Genomic DNA, 22951 nt, shown 5'->3' on the forward strand with positions numbered 1-22951 from the left:
CCTTCTCAAAGTTAACAGTCCTGTTCGTACGATCGAGTCTATTGTTGGCTCAGCTGTGTTTTTTCCTTTGTAAAGTGTGTCCCCACCTACAAAGTAAGACCAGCCAACCCCATGGCACTAAAGCCCTGAAGGGCCTTAGCCTGCCAAGCCACCACTGCTCAGGACGAAGGCCTGCAGATTACGAGGTGTCGTGTGGTCGGGCAGTACACAAAATGTGCTGCTTCATAAATCCTACCCCCTTTGTTGGAAAGCTCATAATCATCCCTTTTACTCATGACAGTAATAAATGACAAGTGTGCAAACAGTCTTTATTTTTTATTTTTTTATTTTTTGCTAGTGGCTTTACATCGCACTGACACAGACAGGTCTTATGGCGATGGGCAAACAGTCTAATACACATCATACATACCCACCATGATTGATCATGGCATATGACGTACCTCATGCGCTATGCGCTGCTAATGTAAAATGTACTAGGCAGTCACAAGAATGTGACTTGAAAGTGTATTTAATGGATAAATGAAGGAAAAACACCCAAATAAATTATGAAATCACAAGATTAAGAATGGAAGGACCAAAGAAAGTCCAGATTATGAAGAATAATTATCCAATTAAGAACAGCAGAATGTAATGCTATCTAGAATGGGACACAGTGATAAATGAGGAGTGGTGGAGAAGTGAGAGTACATTGGAGAGGAGCCATATTTGTCATAGTGATATAGTTACCCTATTTGAAATCCATATCACAACTTATGATGTTACAATGCCATTACTGCGACGAAATGAGGTAAAACAGTACAAACAAAGAAATGAACCTGTGTCCTCATCCCAAGGTGGTGCAGTTCTTTTCAGACACACCACCAATGGAGGTGTGCTGCATGTACCATACCAGCACTCCTACCATTCTTATATCTCTGGCAGTACCGGGAATCAAATCCGGCTCTGCAAGGATGGCACTCAATAGTGCTAACCATTACACGACGGAGGTGGACATGAAATGGAGTAAATGAGAACGATCAACTTTACAGCTTACCCTACAATGAAGGATTATAGAAATGTTTCACAGAATATCCTCAGAGAAAAATTCATCTGCAGAAGAATCTCTGTGAATAATATAATGCTGACAATTGCTGTTTAACCCTAGAACTGCCAAATGCTGCGCTTGCGACTCAATATAGTGTCACTAGAATGCCAACATCGCACGCACGACACATAGTACATGCATTCGCTTAATCAGTCATAACATCATTTATCGTTCACTTAACGCTATTTTAACACGTAAGACTTTGAAGAGGAAGCTTCAAGTCTTCCATCACACATTCCTTACTAGCCGGAAATGACTCAGTCAAAATCAACGTAGTTATAAATTAAGCTACTCTTTCCTCATCCCCCTGTTGTCTCAGTTGATATGTAACTTCGCGCTCGCTTGCTGTTCTTGTTAGTTTCTGTGAATATCTTCCGTTATCTTTTTTTTTTTTTTTTTTGCTAGTTGCTTTACGTTGCACCGACACAGATAGGTCTTATGGCGACGATGGGACAGGGAAAGGCTGGGAGTGGGAAGGAAGCGGCCATGGCCATAAGTAAGGTACAGCCCCAGCATTTGCCTGGTGTGAAAATGGGAAACCACGGAAAACCATCTTCAGGGCTGCTGATAGTGGGGTTCGAACCTACTATCTCCCGAATACTGGATACTGGCCGCACTTAAGCGACTGCAGCTATCGAGCTCGGTCCGTTATCTTTCAACCGATTAAGTTTATTCTTAAATTGTTTCTTTTGAAGTGTAAACTTTCTTCATAGATGATGAGCTACGTGATTCAAGTGATGTTCACAAAGTTCATGAAGATGATTGGGACGCTTCATCTTCCAGCGATATATTTTCTTTAGCTGATGATTCTTCTGAGAGCGGGGAAGAATATATTCCAGAATCTGAAGTAGAAAGTGTTTCCGATGAAGACAGTAGGCCTGCCGATGTCTCATTGGATTATACTGTTTCCGTAACACCAAAGTGGTGCAGGGTTTATCCACCCGAACCGGAGTTCGATGTTTCCGAGAAGTTCGGCGTAAGGGATCCTGGCATTAGGATCTGTCCGCCCCGAAACACTACACTACTCCCACTGACAAACTTTACTGCTTGGCTGGTATTGCTCCTCCAGACATTCGGCAAAAAGTGTTTGCAAGGCAAGAGAGATCGGAGGTGGATCTCACAAACACCCACCTGGTATTTGGACATCTGCAGCTTGGGCAGTTTACACCACAAAGTAATCAATTACTGCCTTACTATTTCTACTAGTTCTTTACGGATTTGATATGGAAGCTCTTGGTGAAAGAAAGTAATGATTATGCGGCGAAAAACAATAAAACTAAAAGACATTCTGGAGAAATGAAAGCCTTTTCTCGTATGCGAACCTGGTTTGATGTATCTGTCTCTGAAATGAAAAAGTAAATTGCCATTCTAATAAATACGGGGTGTACCCTGAATGTTTTCATAAACTGCACCATTTCTGGAGGCCTACGAGGCATGAAAGGAAAAGAAAACTCTCCGAGAATAACTCCCAGTAGTGCTCAGCGGATGACGGAACTGTGTGCAGCTCGGAAATTTTAATTCTTTTGTGATTTTATTTCTGTTTTTACTTTTGAGAACTTAATATTCGTAAAAACTACAAGAAATTTCGTGTGTTTTGTATATAGTGATTTTTTAAATGAGTGGTTATTTATTAATAATGGTGAACTTTAAAATATGAAAAATTTTCTTTTTTTAGTTTTCCAAACTTTTGATCGCCTGATACACACCAGATAAGCAAGTAAATGATCCAATACTTACATAAGCATCTTACATAAAGCTTCCTGAGTAATATGGTGTGCTGCATGCCTAACTTTTCTGCATCTAAACGTGCTTAAATTTGTTAAACACATAAACGTGTATTACATGCGAAAATGACCTGGCATTTAGGGAAAATCACTCGGCACTTCTAGGGTTAAGAGTCCAAACATCAAGATGACTGACCCAGCAATTTAATTGATACCACCATTAGAGTGATAATATACTTAACACAACTAGCTGTAATCTCACTTTCAAGCAATTTTGCCCCTAAAAATCAATCAATCAATCAATCAATCAATCAATCAATCAATCAATCAATCAATCAATCAAATCAATAATTAAACTAACCAACCTTGTAATGTTTCTAATTCTACAGTTGCCAAGGAAAGATAAAACGGAGAAATTTACCTAATCCCGCCATACCATCTGGAAAAGGCTGTACACCTGTTAGAAAAACTACAATATGGCTGATTGAATCTGCATCAGGAATTGTCTTCACAAACTGTGTCGGTGTAGTAAGCACAAAGTCTGTTTGAACCTAAAACACAAAACAATAAACCACAGGCTTAAAATACTTGAAAGTCTTAAAATATAAAAGGCCTAATTCTCAACATAATTCCAGAATGTTTTTTGAGTGTGTGCCATACTCCAACAAACAGTAAGAGACAATAATTATAGAACATTTCAAGACGAAACGGTAATTAATTATGAAATATTACAAATGAAATCCCAATGATTTTTTAAAACCTTTTCTTTGCTATAAGCACCAAATGTATTAACACTGCAAAAAAGAATGTAAGAAATTTAGCTTATCTGTTAATTCAGACAGATTGTTATCCAGATTTTAGGGATCCAGTGCTGTGTATGACACACATGGGCATGTTCCACTTATGTCTATGCAAGTCACACTGAGGAATTCACACAAGTCTTAAATTAGGTTCTGTATCAGCTCCTAGAGTGAGTGCAGTGCAGCAGGATGTCTATATACACACCCAACAAGCAATGTATTGGAAAATTCTAAGTTCCCATGGAGGGAATTAGATATTTTTCACCAATAGAGCATGTCAGAAACAGATCAGATGTAAGGCTTTTCAGGTGTTCACTTGAAAAGCCCAGCGTCAGTGGGTAGGGTCTGACACATCCCACTCTGATGAGTCTAGTGTCAGACCTAAGACGAAATGCTGGTTAATAGAGCAAACCCCTGAAAAGCCTTACATCTGAAGCAATATATTGTCGCTGTGCCTGAAAAACCACTATGTAGAATACTTTAGCTTAGAACTTTGGCCAGTAAGGTTATATTATCTGAGGTTTAATACTGTGCAAATATTGTCAAGGAATTCTCTCGCTCTTCATAACGTGCTATAGGTCAGTATTTCTCCAAATATATTACAGGGTGTCTACAGATTTGAGCAAACCATTTTTCATGACTTTCATGACCATTTCCTAAAACATTTCATGACTCAATCGAAACAAGTATTAATGGATTAGAAAGAATGATCACAATTCAAACTTTCAACAAGTGTTCTCGCTCACATTCTTTCTTCCTATTTCGTTCTATTTACTTATATTTATTATGTAATACATTTAGCAGGTAATTACACAAACATACCAAACTTCCAATGATACATAATGATTTTTTTTTTTTAATTACTTGCTTAACTAACACATTAAAGGTTTTTGGCAACAGAAGGGTGAGAAAGGGCTAAGATTGGGAAGGTATAAGCTGTGGCCTGGGTACAGTCCCATTTTTTGCCTGGTGTGAAAAATGGGAAACCAAGGAAAACCATCTTCTGGGCTGCCGACGGTGGGATTTGAACCCTCTATCCCCCGAATGCAAGTTCCAGCTGCGAGATGCTAACCCCACGCATAACTCACTCGGAATATAATTATTTATTAATTAATTTTAAATTACGGGTGTCACTATGTTAATGACAGCACCCAGAAGACTCGCACTTATCCATCACATGATATAGTTGAGGTAACGGAAGGACAAAGGCAGTAATTGATTACTTTGTGGTGTAAACTGCCCAAGCTGCAGATGTCCAAATACCAGGTGGGTGTTTGTGAGATCCACCTCCGATCTCTCTTGCCTTGCAAACACTTTTCGCCGAATGTCTGGAGGAGCAATACCAGCCAAGCAGTAAAGTTTATCAGTGGGAGTAGTTTCAGAATACCCAGTAACTATTCTGCATGTTTCATTAAGGGCTGTGTCCACCCACTTCGTATGAGCTGAGCTCAACCAGACAGGACATGCATACTCAGCCGCAAAGAAACTCAGAGCAAGAGCTGAGGTTCTTAACACAGTTGGATGGGCTCCCCATTTGCTTGAGCCAAGTTTATGGGGGATGTTATTTCAGGATGAGACTTTCTGAACAGAGTTAACACAGTGTTACTTGTATGTTAAGGTCCGATCTAAGGTGAAACCCAGGTACCTTGGTGTAAAACAATGCTCCAGTTGCTTACCCTCCCACGTCATGCACAGCTGCCTAGTAGCTTCTAGATTTCGAAGATGAAATGCACACACCTGGGTCCTAGCTGGGTTTTGCAGTAGACGGTTCTTCAGATAGTACAATGAAAGTACCTTAAGTGCATTTGAGAGCTGCACTTCAGTGGTTTGAAAGTCGTCGCACTGGACCGCTAAAGCCATGTCATCGGCATAAATGAAGCTTCTTGTATAGGAAGGCCTTGGCTGGTCATTCGTGTAGATGTTAAAGAGGATTGGCGAGAGGACACTGCCCTGGGGAAGTCCACTCCGTTGAACCCTCCAAATACTGTACTTTCCTTGAAACTCAACAAAGAACCGGCAGGATGCTACCCTTACTTATACATAGTCCAAGTGAGGATCTCTCCTCTAGCGGGTTAGTGACCACCGTTGGATTGTACAGCATACGTAGGTGGTTTGAAACGTTCTCGGAATGTACTAGAATTAAGTATCTTACCTCGGTGGAACTGCTTTTATTTTTCAACATAGTCTCCCTGTAGACTAATGCATTGCGTCCAGCGATGTTCCAATGCCTTGATCCCATCTCGAAAATGAGATTCCTCCAGGCCTGCAAAATACCTCTCCAATTTGGCTGTCAGTTCTTCCCTTGTAGAAAATCTCCGTCCACTGAGGAAAATTTTCAGCTTGGGGAATAGATGAAAGTCTGATGGTGCCAAATCAGGTGCATAAGGTGGATGTGGCAACAATTCGTACCCCAGTTCATGAAGTTTTGCCATGGCAATAACACTTGTGTGCGGCGGAGTGTTATCCTGATGAAAGATGACCTTTTTCCTTGCCAAACCAGGCCTTGTTTCGCGTATCTTTTCCTGTAGTTGGTCTAGGAGGTTTGCATAGTATTGCCCCGTAATTGTTTGGCCAGTTTGCATCCCAAAAAACTGAGGCCATGACCTTTCGTTTTAATTAAAATATTTTCTTCTGGAAAATTAGGGAATTTTTTTTATTTCAGCCAAACATTAATTAAAATTAAGTTTTAATCGCTCCACATTGCCTCGTGGACCCTTGCTTTCACACACTGCGATGACCTTACCTTGGGATCTCAGTCGGTATGTTTTTCCTATTTCTTATAATTATTGTTCTATTGTTATGATCCCAGCCGGCCCCGTGGTGTAGGGGTAGCGTGCCTGCCTCTTACCCGGAGGCCCCGGGTTCGATTCCCGGCTAGGTCAGGGATTTTTACCTGGACCTGAGGGCTGGTTCGAGGTCCACTCAGCCTACGTAATTAGATTTGAGGAGCTATCTGACGGTGAGATAGCGGCCCCGGTCTAGAAAGCCAAGAATAATGGCCGAGAGGATTCGTCGTGCTGACCACACAACACCTCGTAATCTGCAGGCCTTCGGGCTGAGCGGCGGTCGCTTGGTAGGCCAAGGCCCTTCAAGGGCTGTAGTGCCAACGGGTTTGGTTTTGGTTATGATCCCTGGTCGTGCGAAATGCTCTCACTACGTGCTTTCTGTTTGGTTGTGAGAAATTTCTGTAAGAGTATCCATTATATAAAGCATAAGGCTTGCCTTTCTTCGTCTCATTGACCTGAATGTCGTAAGTAAGCATGCAGATAGCATAAAAACAAAAGCTACGTAAACGATAGATGTCTACAGCTGGAATACTTACAGTATGTTAAAAAGTATGGACTAATATTACCTCAAAAAACTTTCAAGAGAGAGGGTATGGGTTGGGTGAATCCTAATCACACAGTTGTGTGGAGTATGGGCTAATTAGCAGTCCCCTTGCTGCATTGACGTCGGAAATCCGTGATAGGCTGCTGATCATTTTTACAGTGATCGCAAATAGAATGCCACTCACACTGAACTGCTTGCCACAAGATCTAACTCAGAAGTGAAGTGAGAGGCTTGGCAACTCCCAGCAAGACGAGGTGGCCAGAAGATTTATCTCGATGGCAACTGCAGTCGCCCCACCCTCGTTTCCATGGCAACCATACCCCAACTCCCTTTATCCCGCCATGGCAGGCAGTAAACGGACCTCCCTCTAAGAAATGTCTGACACCAACTTTTGTTATTAGAGGTATGCAGCTGTGGACTCAGTCCATCTCCATTTGGGTGTGGCCTTTTTCCAAATAATTTTGGCATATTGCGACATTTTGCTTCACAGACAGATGAAGGAAAGGGTTTGCCAGTACATTACTGCAGTTTTGATATCCACATTCATCTGAAAATACAGTCACAGGCATGGGATTAGCAACCAATATTTCTCCCAAATAGTCTACTGAACAACTAGCAAACATCGAGGCAACAAGTTCTGCTTCACTTTCACTGAACCAGTAACATCTCACTTGTTTATTTCCAATGTTGTGGGCTGTGTTATTATGTATTACCAGTTTCTGCTTATAATACACAGCACTTGCTTTCAAACAGGACACTTCCATTCACAGCCTCTTGTTTATCCTGGTGTTTTCCCTCCCTAGCCTCTGTCTTACTTTTCAAGTGCGCTTGGTACTCACTTTTGTCGTAGTTACCTGCTATATATGCAAAGCAAATGTCACAATGATCCTTCTTTGGGACAAAAAGTGACTGATACAAGTGATGAAGTTGGGCCAGCGACTGGACATTGGGCTTGAAATCAAGTTTTGATGTACTATTTCAGCAGTAGTGTGATGGCAACTTCGGGAGTTCATCAAAAACATTATCCATGCTTATTCATGGTGGGTTCCCTTTGTTGCAGTTCTGAACTAGGCACCACTCTTCCCTCGCTTTTTCAAGCCAATACCTCACTTAATTCACTAAAATGCTTAGAAACATTTTTAGATATGCATGTTACGGATTCAAAAGGAAAAGTCAACTAAGTCAGTGCTGTCCCTAACTCTAAGTATCTGGTTCCACAAACCACAAAAATGGTTGTCTTAAAGAGATGATGATGATGATGATGATGATGATGATGATGCTTGTAGTTTTAGGGGGCATAACATCGAAGGTCATCGCCCCCCCATATGGAACGAGATGAACGACATGAGATATGAAGTTAAAATTTTAAAACATTTCCACTGACTAGAGTTTTAAAAAAATGGTGATGAAGAAAAATGAGGGTGAGATTAAAACAATCAGTGGATCTAATACGCAATGCCTTATTTTCTAATAAAATAAGAGAAAATACAGGAAACAAAGGAATAAGGCATTGCCTGTTAGTACAAATATATACACATAATTTATGTTCGACATTAAAATAACACATTAAAATATGCAACACAAACTAAAATGAAGTCAATGGGATAAAAGTGCAATTGACACAAAAAACACAAGGACAAAGGACATCATCACACACGATAAAACTATCCCTCATAAAGCAGATGACGAGGTCTGCTGACTGCTCGTCATCTCGCAAGATAAGGGAGATTGTACTCGGAAGATTAAGACTACGGCGCAGATCGACCAGGTCCACACATTCCGTAAGGATGTGTACCACGGTAAGATGGTCGCCGCAGGTACACACCGGAGGGGGTTCTCCTTTCAAAAGATGAGAGTGAGTCAAGATACCGTGGCCGATCCGAAGACAACACAATACCACAGCTTCCCTCCATGAAGCCCGAAGGAGTCCTCCATACCTTCGTTGTTCCTTTTATCGCTCTCAGTTTATTGGGGAGTGGAATGGCCTGCCACTCCATCTCCCAATGGGACATAACCAGATGTCTCAGCTGAGTGCGAATATCACTCGCTGGAACCTTGAAAGGCAACGGGGGCAGTGTAACTGCCTCCTTGGCAGCCTGATCTGCTAACTCGTTTCCCTTTATGCCCATGTGACTTGGGAGCCACAGAAATGCGATTCTGGTGCCGGCATCCGAACATCTGGCCAGCAGGTCCTGGATCCGCTGCACCAGAGGGTGCCGAGGGAAACAGGTATCAATAGACTGGAGCGAACTCAAGGAGTCAGTACACACAAGAAAGTGTCAGCGCTCATTGTACAGTGCGTACCGCAGAGCTTCACAGATAGCGTAGAGCTCTGCGGTGTACACACTACAGGTTCCCGGGAGAGCAAAAAGGAACCTATCATTGTCGACAATGAACGCACAGCCCACCTTCGTATCTGTCCTTGAACCATCTGTGTAGACGACGACTGAACCTGGATAGCAGCCAACAACGGACAGGAGGAACCTCCGATAAATCGAAGGGTCCGTGTTTTCCCTTGGGCCAGTGTGCAGATCCAGGATTATTTCAGGTCGTCGTACGACCCACGGAGGTACCCCACTCGGTTGTCTGACAAGGCAAGGAACTGAAGGTAAATCAAACAATCTGTAACTGCTATCCAAGCGTATTCCAACCGGCTGCGTTGCTCGAGGACAAGCAGCGTACAGCAAATGGTTGCCATTGTTGAATACACACGGATAGCTGGGATGAAGTGGCATCTGTCGCAAATTTGCAGCATACGAAAACAGCATTTGCTGGCGCCTCAGGTGTAAAGGCAGCACACCAGACTCAGCAAGCAGGGTGGCGTTTGGGCTTGTACGAAAAGCTCCCGTCGCCAACCTAACCCCGTCGTGGTGGATGCTGTTCAGCTTCGCAAGAACACTTGGTCTTGCTGAGCCATATGCTGCACTGCCGTAGTCTAACCTGGATAAAATGTGTGCCCTGTAAAATCGTAGGAGCACCGCGCGGTCAGCTCTCCAAGTAGTGCTGCTGAGAAACTTCAAGAGATTAAGCCTCATGGTGCATTGCACTTTTAGCTGCCGCACGTGGGGGCTCCCACGATAATTTACTATCGAAAAGGAGCCCAAGAAATCGGTAAGTGTCAACAACTGGAAGAACGACATTTCCTAAATGAAGCTCAGGATGTGGGTGAAGAGTACGTTGACAAAAGTGGACAAAAGAGGTTTTTACGGCAGAAACCTGAAAGCCATGTTCTAAGGCCCACTGCTCCACCCTCCTAATAGCTTGCTGTAATTGTCACTCTGCGACTGCCATACTGCACGACCTATAGTGCAGAGCAAAATCGTCCGCATATAGTGATGGTATTACTGCTGGACCAGCAGCAGCAACAATACCGTTTATGGCAATCGCGAACAGAGTGACACTAAGTACCGATCCCTGTGGGACTCCATTTTCTTGAACGTGGTATTGCGAACATGTCCTCCCTACTCGGACACGGAATAGACGGAGGGACAAAAAATTCGCAATAAATACCAGCAAGTTACCTCGGAATCTCCATTGATGCAGGACTGAAAGGATACCATATCGCCATGTGGTGTCGTAGGCCTTCTCTAAGTGAAAGAAAACAGCTACCAAGTGCTGTTTGCGGAGAAACTCATCCTGGGTAGAGCTCTCCAGGCGTACCAAGTGGTCAGTGGTCGAGTGAGCGGCTCGAAAACCACATTGGTACTCGGACAAAAGTCCTTGTTTCTCTAACACCACCTAGATATAAGGCCTGTGCATGGTGTCGAGATTAATAGGAAAATGGCGGACTGTTGAGGCAATGCCTTGTGAAAACGATACGTAATTTTGTCATACAAAATACAATAATGGTCTACAAATGTTGTGTGCCTAATTACAGGGGAAACTACAGTGCCAATAGCAAAGTACAGATTTTTAGATTTCCGAAAGATGAAGATCTACAAAAGAAATGGATATGTGCAATAAAGCGGAGAATTTCGTTCCAATGAAGTATTCAGTGGTAAGTAACTAGATACTAGGTTATGCATTTTTTATTCGCAAATGTTTTATTTCATATTGTGTTCATATATTCATATAATCAAGAGATGGTAGTATAAGATATCTGAAAAAATGGCTATTAGGTTAGACGGGATCTAACCTCTAACATGCATGGTGAAATTCGTTCTGGTTAGGTTAACTGATTGTCTGTAATTGTAGGTTTGTGAATTACATTTTAATCTGTCCGAAATAAGGAAACATACTGAGTTTCACTGTGAGGATGGACAGCTTATAACTCTACCACTGAAGGTTCCACGACTTATCCCCAGTGCTGTTCCTTCACTTTTGCTAAATTGCCCAGCGTATTAAAGTAGTTCAAAAACGTATCGAGAAGGTCCTGAAGAGAAGAGAAGAAGAAGAGAAAATGAAATATCCAAGCAGCAATTGAGGAGAGTGAAGTAGAATATAATTTACACAAGAATAGAATAACATTTTCTAATTTCACTGACCTGGAAGACAAGTTAAATAATCTGAATGTAGGTGAATCATGGGACATACTTCACAAAGGTGTAAATATAAACCAAACCAAACCCCATGGCACTCCAGCCCGAAGGCCTGCAGATTACAAGGTGTCGTCTGGTCAACACGACGAATCCTCTCGGCCGTTATTCTTGGCTTTCTAGACCGGGGCCGCTATCTCACAGTCAGATAGCTCCTCAATTCTAATCACGCAGGCTGAGTGGACCTCGAACCAGCCCTCAGGTCCAGGTAAAAATCCCTGACCTAGCCGGGAATCGAACCCGGGGCCTCCGGGTAAGAGGCAGGCACGCTACCCCTACACCACGGGGGCCGGCAGGTGTAAATATAGTAATAGTTAAAATTGTGTTGAACCCTGAACCTGAAATAATTAGTTCTATAGTTATCAATGAAACTTTGGAGTTAAGTGTATACTATAAGAACATCAAATTAGACAGTATTGGTAACTTTCATTTCCCAGAGTCTGTAAAGGACCTGGATGAAATTTCAGTGCTTCTTGAAAAAGTTGACACGTTAAGTTCTGAGGTTCACAGTGCAAACAGCACTAATAACATTTTAGGCTTAACAGCATACCTTTTGAAACAAGTCAGCATGTTAGAACCGAGACTAAAAGGACCACTTGAATTCATGATTGAACAGATTGCACTTTGGTCACACGAGAGGAGGAGTTATAGTCCTTCCTTTCTAATTTTATCTTCAATATTGCAGTCCATTTCACCCCATTGCTATGCATACCTCAGACATCTCAATTTATTGTATCTGCCTCATCCATGTACCATCAGGAGGCTTTCTTCTTCTTTAAAAGTAGATCCTAGAACAGAACAGCATGATAACAATTTCCTGAAGTATATAAGGGATAAATTTTCTGGCAATGATGGTGATAAGTTCATTGTGCTTATGATGGATGAAATTCATGTTAAACCATTAATGGACTATAAAGGTGGTAATGTTGCTGGCAAAGCATTCAATGATGAGCAGTTAGCAACAGGTGCTTATTGTTTTATGGTTTCAAGTTTGTTATCTGATTTTAAGGAAGTAGCTCACATATTACCTATAAAATCAATTACTGGAGAATATTTGCATGGTGTACTAAGAAAAGTTATTGTAGGATTAGAGGAAACAGGGTTTAAAGTTGTTTGTGTTGTTAGCGATAATAGTTCTGTAAACAGAAAATGCATGCAAATATTTTCACCTGAAAATGAACTGAAATGTGTTTATCCGCATCCTGCTGATGAGAGCAGACCACTTTTCTTTGTGTTTGATAGTGTTCACTTGCTCAAATGTATTCGCAATAACTGGTTAAATCAAAAGGATGAGAATATGTGCATGAACTTCCCTGATTTTGAAGATAACAGTGCAGTGCAGTGTGCTTCTTTTCTTACAATTAAGAAATTACATGATCTTGAGCATGAAAAGTTCATAAAATATGGTTATGGTCTGTCTCTCAAAGCATTAAGTCCTTCATCATTTGAAAGGCAGAATGTAAAATTAGCTCTGCAAGTTTTCAATGACAATGTTATAGAAGGGCTGAAAGTGTTAGGTGAAAAGTGTAAGCTACCACATTATAAAGAAACAGCCTCATATATCAAAATAATAATAGAATGGTGGGCTGTTGTCAATGTCAAAACACCAGGTAAAGGGGTAAGGCTCAACAACAGCTTAATGTGTCCAGTCTCTTCGAATTCAGGGGAACGGCTTCAATATTTGAAGAAATTCCCACAATGGCTAGTAAAGTGGAGAGATCTAGGTGAAAAAAATTCATTATCATCTGAAACAATGGCTGCTTTGATATTGACAACTGAAGGATTGTTGATGTTGATAGAATATTGTTTGTCAAAACTTAATTTTGCATATGTCCTATTAGGAAAATTTCAAACAGACATATTAGAGGACAGGTTTGGGAAATATAGGCAGCTTGCAGGAGGGCAGTACAATATTTCTGTGGGGCAGTTGTTTGAAGTTGAAAAGAAGTTAAGGTTACTGTCATCACTGACTCTAAAGATAAGATCAAACGCATTTGGGGAGATTGAAGTAGATGAGTTCTCTGACCTGCCTCCTGAATCCTCTGCCTTTTTGGATTTTGATAATTCATTGTGTAAGAGCATAGATGTACATATAAGTTTACAGGATATTGAAAACTGTAACAATGACATGCGTATTTTAGTCTATTTAGCAGGATATTGTTGCTATAGTGTCTCAAAATATTTGAAATGTGAACACTGTAAAAGAATTCTTGTTACTGAGGACTTCATTGATGCTGATGATGAGGCATATAATCTAATTAGAAATAAGAGTAGGGGTAGGCTTTTGTTCCCTGAAATGTTTGTTATCAATGTAATAATATATAATTATCTGGTAGTAACAAAATTATGTACAGATTTTGAAACAGAGTTTCTTTTAGTAAATGATCATAGGGAGGTTGCATGTGAGAGTACAATGAAAGTTATTCATGATAAAGAACTTTTGTGGGAGCCAGATATGTGTAATAACAGACATACATCAGAATGTGTTTGTAGAAAATTAGTATGGACTTCAACAAACATTCTTTTGAATAATTATTGTAAGAAAAAAAAGCTCCATGTCAAAGAATGTATTGACGAGGAAGAAACGTGTTATTTGTCAACAGGACTGAATTTCATGTGAATCTGCATTTATGTAAATAAGTGTGTTGTTGCTTTCAATTTTTTTTTTTTTTTTTTTTTTGCGGGTGGGGAAAAAATAAAACATTTATTATGAATTTCGGTATTCTGCCATTCCCTTAATTCTTGAACCTCACTTGAGTTTCAGCATTATTTAGAAACCTTGTGTATCAAGTATCCCTGATTTTTTTTCAGAAAGTTTTTTGAAGGTGTAAGTGACTTTTATATGAATGAAATGAGGGTTTGAGGTAATTATTTTGAGTTTTAAGTAGCCAGATCAATTAAAACATATGGTAAGATGCCATAGTGACATTATGATGATTGCCTCTATTGTCAGCCATCTTGGTTTTGTGCTCAGGCCTTATATCTAGGTGGTGTTGGTTTCTCCAGACACCACATGAGTCGGCGATTTACCATCCTCTCAAATAGCTTACACAGTCAGTTTGTAAGACAAATCGGTCTGTAACTTCCTGCATACTTAGGATCTTTGTCAGGCTTGAGAACAGGAATGACTATGCCCTCTCGCCACTGAGACGGAAAATCACCCTCTATCCAGATTCGGTTGAACACAAGAAGGAGATATAGTAGACTATCATCACTAAGGTGTTTCAACATCTGGTTATGGATGTTGTCCGGTCCAGGAGATGTGTCCTTGCAAAGCGCTAAGGCGCTGCGGAGTTCCCACTCCGTAAAGGGCACGTTGTAGTCCTCTGAAGCTTGGGTGGCAAAACTAAGGTGATGACATTCTGCCTCCCGCTTCAGAGCGAGGAAATCAGGATGGTAATTCCCGGGGCCAGATACATCCGCGAAATGACTAGCTAGATGGTTAGCAATCGTGAGAGGGTCAGTGGCAACACTGCCTGTAATGGAAATTCCCGGTACAGGAGACGATCCTTGAATACCCCAAATCCGTCGAAGCTTAGTCCAAACTTGAGATGACGGAGTATGTGACATCATAGACGACACATATCTCTCCCATGAAGCCTTCTTACTTTGGCGAATAAGAACTCGCGCCTTAGCGCGGAGTTTCTTAAATGTTACCAAGTTGGCCGCAGTAGGCTGTCTACGGTAACGTTTGTAAGCGGGACGGCGTTCTTTGATAGCTGCTGCTATTTCTTCGTTCCACCAAGGAACGAGTTTTCGGCGAGGAGTTTCCGAGAAGAACAGAATAGACTCCTCAGCAGCAGCAAGAATAACTTGGGTGATGTAAGTTATTTCCTTGCCGACGGTCCGCCTGATAACGTCGTTAAGGACAGCTAGTGATGTGTACTTTGGCCATTCAGCATGTTTAAAAATCCATCGAGGAGGAGCCTCAATGGATTTTTGGTTCAGCAAAGTAAGAATGATGGGAAAATGGTCACTGTGACAAAGATCGTCGTGTGTGTTCCACCGAAACAGCGGAACCAACGTTCGGCTGCATACACTTACGTCTATGCGAGAATATGTGCCGTGAAATGTGTTGGTTCCCCTGTGTTCAAAATACACAAATCAGCTCTGTTACTAATGTTTCCAGCTCTCTTCCCCGGGGGGAAGGCGTCTCAGAGCACCAAATGGGGTGATCAGCGTTAAAGTTGCCCAACAAGAGGAAGGGAGGTGGAAGCTGATCTATAAGATCAGTGAGAGCATTGATGTTAAGAACCAGGCCTGGTGGAAGATAAACATTACACACTGCTGTTATGAAAGGCAGCGGAACGCGAACAGCTACTGCCTCCAGCGGGGTTCTTATTGGAACCTCCTCGCTGTAGGTATCAGATCGGACAAAAATGCCAACTCCACCGGAAGCCCGGTGAGCATAATGTTAGATTGCATAGCCATAGATCTTTCCAAAGCCTTTGATAGAGTGGAACATGGAATATTGTTAAAGAAATTGGAGGGAATAGGATTGGATGTAAGGGTTACACGATGGATAAAAATATTTCTAAATTTAAGGGTTCAGAAAGTCAAAGTAGGAAATAATGTATCGCAGGAAGAGAAAGTTTGGAAGGGAATAGCACAGGGTAGTATAATCGGTCCGTTACTTTTCTTAATATACGCAAATGATTTAGGGAACAATATAACATCAAAAGTAAGATTGTATGCAGATGACATAATTGTTTATAGGGAAATACATAACAATGAGGACTGTTCAGAATTACAAAGGGATCTTGAAAGTATCCATCAATGGGTTGAAGAAAATAATATGAAGGTTAATGAAGGCAACTCAACTGTTACAACTTTTACAAACAGGAGCTTTAAAACTGAATTTGAATATACTTTGGATGAAGTAGTTATCCCAAAAGATGGCAAGTGCAAATACTTAGGTGTGAGATTTGAAAGTAATTTGCACTGGAAGGGTCATGTTGATGACATTGTTGGGAAATCATACAGATCGTTACATGTCATAATGAGGCTACTTAAAGGATGCAATGAAGAATTAAAAGAAAAAAGTTAAGTATGGTTCCTCCATTATTGGAATATGCAAACAGTGTTTGGGATCCTCACCAAGAATGGCTAATAAAAGAAATAGATAGTGTGCAGAGGAAAGCAGCAAGATTTGTAACAGAGGATTTCAGGAGAAAGAGTAGCGTATCAGAAATGTTAGAGGAACTTGAGTGGGAAACTTTAAGTAAGAGAAGGGAGAAAACTAGACTTATAGGATTATATAGAGCCTATACAAGAGAAGAAGCATGGGGAGATATCCGTGAGAGGCCTGTTGGAATATAATTATATCCGCAGGACAGACCAAAAATATAAAATTAGAAGGAATTTTAGCAGAAGCGATTGGGGTAAATTTTCATTCATTGGGAAGGGTGTGAAGGAGTGGAACAGTTTACCAGGGGTGGTATTTGATCCTTTTCCAAAATCTGTACAGATATTCAAGAAGAGAATAAACAGCAACAGAGAAAATAAATGAAATGTTAGAGGGCATTTGACCAGTGCAGGTTATTGTAAATAAAAAATGTGTGTGAATAAATTAATTCCATCGCCTGGTCTAAGGAGTTTGGACAGCCAAAGTAGGGGACTGCCTGTAGAGGTGAAGTACAGTGGGGACTTTGAGTGCCCTGGGACCGCTATGGTAGCTGTGAAGGCCCTTCAGGAACTCTGTAAAGTGGTGGCAAAAGGGGCTCTGGTTAAGACGCAGCAGGTCGTTATGCTACTTAGGTTCCAGAATGGGTAAAAAGTTTTTAAAAAAAAAATAAATAAGTAAATACATGCAATGTAAAGTTTAATATTATACCAGTTTTATAGTATAATTTGAAGTAATTCCACATACTGTATATCAGTTGACTATATTTGTGAGCAGTACAGGAGATATTATAAGTAGAATTTTGTAAACAATATAAATTTATTAAGGATAAGCTGTGTGTTTAATAGAAAAAATTGTTAGCATAAATTGTATAATATTGTATTATAGGAAAATTTTCTTCTCTTGTTAATTTAATATTTAGTGCTAGACAATAATGTATTTTAGTGTACCATTTGCCACCAAGGTAGACACCTCATTTGCAAATAAAGAGATTTTGATTTGAAATTTAGGACTTTAAAAATGACATTAAGCAAGGAAATACCGAAATACCAAAATAATTAAATTGGTTCATGTTTGTGGATTACTGTAGTCACGTCCTAGTTCGTGAACCATGGGCAACGACTGAGTGGCCTAGTTAGTGGTCCTGAGAGTCGGGATACCAGTTGCTATGGAATGGGAGTGGGCATCTCGGACATATTCTGAGTCGTGGCCCTCCTTGTGCTCAGGCGACTAGGACTATACAATTCACCGGTGGTCCATAACCCATTAGAGGACAGATCCTCACTTGGACTATGTGCAAGTAGGGTAGCATCCTGCTTCATGAATTTACCGAGCTCAGAACACTTTAAGCAAGCCTCGGACCTATGGGAGTATCGGAGTCCCACTCCCATTTGACAGGCGAGGGACTCCTTGGAAACAACTTGGCGAACGAAATGGAATTCGATGGGGAGCTATAAATATTAATGGGGCTTATGGAAGAAAGAAAGTAGAACTGGCTGAGTCAGCAAAGAGGATGCATTTGGATGTGCTAGGAGTAAGTGATATTAGAGTAAGGGGAGATAACGAGGAAGAGATAGGAGATTATAAAGTGTACTTGACGGGTGTTAGAAAGGGAAGGGCAGAGTCTGGGGTAGGGCTCTTTATCAGGAATACCATTGCACGCAACATAGTTTCAGTTAGGCATGTAAATGAGCGAATGATGTGGATAGATTTGTCAGTTGCAGGAATTAGGACTAGAATTGTGTCCGTGTATTCACCATGCGAGGGTGCAGATGAAGATGAAGTGGACAAGTTTTATGAAGCATTGAGTGACATCGTGGTCAGGGTCAACAGCAAGGAAGAATAGTGCTAATGGGCGATTTCAATGCGAGAGTTGGGAATAGAACTGAAGGATACGAAAGGGTGATTGGTAAATGTGGGGAAGATATGGAAGCTAATGGGAATGGGAAGCGTTTGCTGGACTTCTGTGCTAGTATGGGTTTAGCTGTTACGAATACATTCTTCAAGCATAAGGCTATTCACCGCTACACATGGGAGGCTAGGGGTACCAGATCCATAATAGACTATATCTTAACAGACTTTGAATTCAGGAAATCTTTTAGGAATGTACAAGTTTTCTGCGGATTTTTCGATGATACAGACCACTATCTGATCTGTAGTGAACTAAGTATCTCTAGGTCTAGGGTGGAGAAAGTGAAATTTGTCTGCAAACGAATAAGGGTAGAAAATCTCCAGGACGAGGAAATTAGACATAAGTACATGGATATGATTAGTGAGAAGTTTCAAACAGTAGACAGTAAGCAGGTTCAGGATATAGAAAGTGAATGGGTGGCATACAGAGATGCTGTAGTAGAAACAGCAAGGGAATGCCTAGGAACAACTGTGTGTAAAGATGGGAACAGGCGAACATCTTGGTGGAATAATGAAGTGAGAGCAGCTTATAAACGTAAAAAGAAGGCTTATCAGAAATGGCTCCAAACAAGGGCCGAGGCAGACAGGGATTTGTACGTAGATGAAAGAAACAGAGCGAAACAAACAGTTGTTGAATCCAAAAAGAAGTCATGGGAAGATTTTGGTAACAACCTGGAAAGGCTAAGTCAAGCAGCAGGGAAACCTTATTGGACAGTAATAAAGAATCTTAGGAAGGGAGGAAAGAGGAAATGAACAGTGTTTTGAGTAATTCAGGTGAACTCATAATAGATCCCAGGGAATCACTGGAGAGGTGGAGGGAATATTTTGAACATCTTCTCAATGTAAAAGGAAATCATCCTTGTGGTGTTGCGAACAGCCAAGCTCATGAGGAGGAGGAAAGTGATGTTGGTGAAATCATGCTAGAGGAAGTGGAAAGGATGATCAATAAACTCCATTGTCATAAGGCAGCAGGAATAGATGAAATTCGACCTGAAATGGTGAAGTATAGTGGGAAGGCAGGGATGAATTGGCTTCATAGAGTAGTAAAATTAGCATGGAGTGTTGGTAAGGTACCTTCAGATTGGACAAAAGCAGTAATTGCACCTATCTATAAGCAAGGGAACAGGAAGGATTGCAACAACTTTCGAGGTATCTCATTGATTAGTATACCAGGCAAAGTATTCACTGGCATCTTGGAAGGGAGGGTGCGATCAGTCGTTGAGAGGAAGTGGATGAAACGCAGTGTGGTTTCAGACCACAGAGAGGCTGTCAGGATCAGATATTCAGTATGCGCCAGGTAATTGAAAAATGCTACGAGAGGAATAGGCAGTTGTGTTTATGTTTCGTAGATCTAGAGAAAGCATACGACAGGGTACCGAGGGAGAAGATGTTCGCTATACTGGGGGACTATGGAATTAAATGTAGATTATTAAAATCAGTCAAAGGCATTTATGTTGACAATTGGGCTTCAGTGAGAATTGATGGTAGAATGAGTTCTTGGTTCAGGGTACTTACAGGAGTTAGACAAGGCTGTAATCTTTCACCTTTGCTGTTTGTAGTTTACATGGATCATATGCTGAAAGGTATAAAATGGCAGGGAGAGATTCAGTTAGGTGGAAATGTAATAAGCAGCCTGGCCTATGCTGACGACTTGGTCTTAATGGCAGACTGTGCCGAAAGCCTGCAGTCCAACATCTTGGAACTTGAAAATAGGTGCCATGAGTATGGTATGAAAATTAGCCTCTCGAAGACTAAATTGATGTCAGTAGGTAAGAAATTCAACAGAACTGAATGTCAGATTGGTGATACAAAGCTAGAACAGGTCGATAATTTCAAGTATTTAGGTTGTGTTTTTTCCCAGGATGGTAATATAGTAAGCGAGATTGAATCAAGGTGTAGTAAAGCTAATGCAGTGAGCTCGCAGTTGCGATCAGCAGTATTCTGTAAGAAGGAAGTCAGCTCCCAGACGAAACTATCTTTACATCGGTCTGTTTTCAGACCAACTTTGCTTTACGGGAGCGAAAGCTGGGTGGACTCAGGATATCTTATTCATAAGTTAGAAGTAACAGACATGAAAGTAGCAAGAATGATTGCTGGTACAAACAGCTGGGAACAATGGCAGGAGGGCACTCGGAATGAGGAGATAAAGGCTAATTTAGGAATGAACTCGATGGATGAAGCTGTACGCATAAACCGGCTTCGGTGGTGGGGTAATGTGAGGCGAATGGAGGAGGATAGGTTACCTAGGAGAATAATGGACTCTGCTATGGAGGGTAAGAGAAGTATAGGTAGACCAAGACGACGATGGTTAGACTCGGTTTCTAACGATTTAAAGATAAGAGGTATAGAACTAAATGAGGCCACAACACTAGTTGAAAATCGAGGATTGTGGCGACGTTTAGTAAATTCACAGAGGCTTGCAGACTGAACGCTGAAAGGCATAACAGTCTATAATGATAATGTATGTATGTATGTATGTATGTAAATTAAACAAAACCAGAAAACATTGAGAATAACATTGAAATAACACTTACCGCGAAAAGGCAGGGGTTCCCGAGGGAAGCGTTCGAGCTTGTGCTCGCTAGGGCGGTCGGATGTAAAAGACGCCGAGCACACAAATGATTATTCCGAAGCCGGCAGAATGTCTGAAAATGGTCCGTTCACACCCGACCAATGGGAAACAATTTCCACTAGATTCCCGATATTTTCGCCAATAAGAAATCTCGTTATTCTAGCGAATGAAAGTGCATGACCATATATGGTCATATTAAGATAGTTAGCAACTTCTCGAGATTTCCTACCGAGACACCTATTTCAACACCCATAACCGCACATGCGGTACAGGATGTTGCGCAACTAAAGCACCTTTACATTTTCAACCGATTACCATTTTGACATACAAAATTAATTTTCAAATAATTCTTCAAGAAATTTTTCAAGTTAAAACATCCCAAGTGTCTTTTCCTCATGCTTGCTGACATTAAATTATCAATTATATAAAATTTACATACAAAAAAATTTCTTTACAACAATTCTTGTATCTTGCAATGTTCATTCACAGTTTCATATTATCTTGATGTTTCCCTAAAAAAAAATTATTACACTTTTACAAATATTCCAGCAGAGTCCAGAGTTACAACCAAAAATCCATCAGACATGTTAGATAAAAAACTTTAAAATTATATTTCCTATAGTTGTAGTTCTCCATGTCACCACATATTACATATTCCGCATACTGTATATGAGTTGACTATGACTGTAAGTATAGGAGATATTATAAGTAGAATTTTGTAAACAATGTAAATTTATTAAGGATGATCTGTTTCTTTAATAGAAAAAAAATGTTAGCGTAAATTGTATATTATTGTATTCTAGAAAAATTTTCTTCTTCTCTTGTTAATTTAAAATTTAGTGCTTGACAATAATGTATTTTAGTGTACCATTTGCCACCGAGGTGGACACCTCATTTGAAAATAAAGAGATTCTGTCGTTCTGTCGAGTATAGTCGAAAATTTCTCAATACCGTATGATGACCTGGTCGGAAATTTCCTTCCTGAATACAGACTATACTCGCTAATGAGCTGGCGCAGCTCAGCAAGATGCCTATCATAACCATTACAGTTCCAGTGTAACAGTGCCATTTTGTAAGTGTGGACTTCTGAGGTTTAGGATAGGAGCAGCGAAATGCTACCTAACCTAACCTACACTCACATCCCCATCCGAAGATGAAGATTCATGTTCCATGTCCAGCGCCTCGTCACTAGACGAAGTGATGCAGGCCTTCAATTTCTTCGACGTAGTCCGGGATTTCTGCCCACGAGGGGAGCGCGCAGGTTTCCCAGAAGGAAGACCTGCCGGCGCCGAATCAGGCCCTCCAGGCGGAGGGCGTGAGGCCCCATTTGCAGGAGATTTGGAACAACGCTTGGTAAGGGCGCTCTTCTTCCCCGCTGTCGATTCTTGTTTAGACGGGCTGGGAGGGGATTTCCCAGCCCTGGTCGACAATGCTGCCTCCGCCGGCTTAGGCGCGGCTTTCGCCGACCTCGTAGGGGAAGGAGACGTTGTCTTCTTCCCCTTCTGTGCCGGCGTAGGTTTCTTAGCCAGCACAGGCTTATTGGTGGTCGAAAGCTGGGTTGTACCCGCCTTCGAGCTTGTTCTCTTTGTGGCATTGCTCGCAGGAGCAACCACCGCCTTGGGCGCAGGGATCTTCTGGAAATTTGTTCCAGATGAAAATGAGGAACCTGGCAGAGACTGAGCTATCGAGCTGAAGTCTAGTGTCTTGGCCGGTGCATTCAGAGAATTAAACTTGCGGCGTGCTTCCTGGTAGGAAAGACCATCCAGGGTCTTGATCTCCTGGATCTTCTTCTCGCTCAGATAGGTTGGACAGTTCCGATCCAGAGGAGAATGAAGACCAGAGCAGTTAGTGCACTTGTACGGAGGTGTGCAGT

General features: G+C 41.3%; 1 protein-coding gene across 4 annotated transcripts in view; it reads right to left on the reverse strand.

The window, feature by feature from the left end:
- The window catches only part of LOC136863197 (protein OPI10 homolog), a 116546-nt gene that overhangs the window by 23319 nt on the left and 70276 nt on the right, over nucleotides 1-22951 (reverse strand). For 3 of the 4 annotated variants that reach the window (XM_067139560.2, XM_067139561.2, XM_067139559.2), the window contains exon 3: nucleotides 3230-3359. In XM_067139560.2, coding sequence (XP_066995661.1) covers nucleotides 3230-3359 — 130 coding nt within the window. Of the gene's footprint in view, nucleotides 1-3229; nucleotides 3360-12185; nucleotides 12262-22951 lie in introns of all 4 variants that reach the window. The other variant, XM_068226341.1, reaches the window with a different exon arrangement.

This window comes from Anabrus simplex, chromosome 2 (assembly GCF_040414725.1).
Source record: "Anabrus simplex isolate iqAnaSimp1 chromosome 2, ASM4041472v1, whole genome shotgun sequence".
Classification (NCBI taxonomy): Eukaryota; Metazoa; Arthropoda; class Insecta; order Orthoptera; family Tettigoniidae; genus Anabrus; species Anabrus simplex.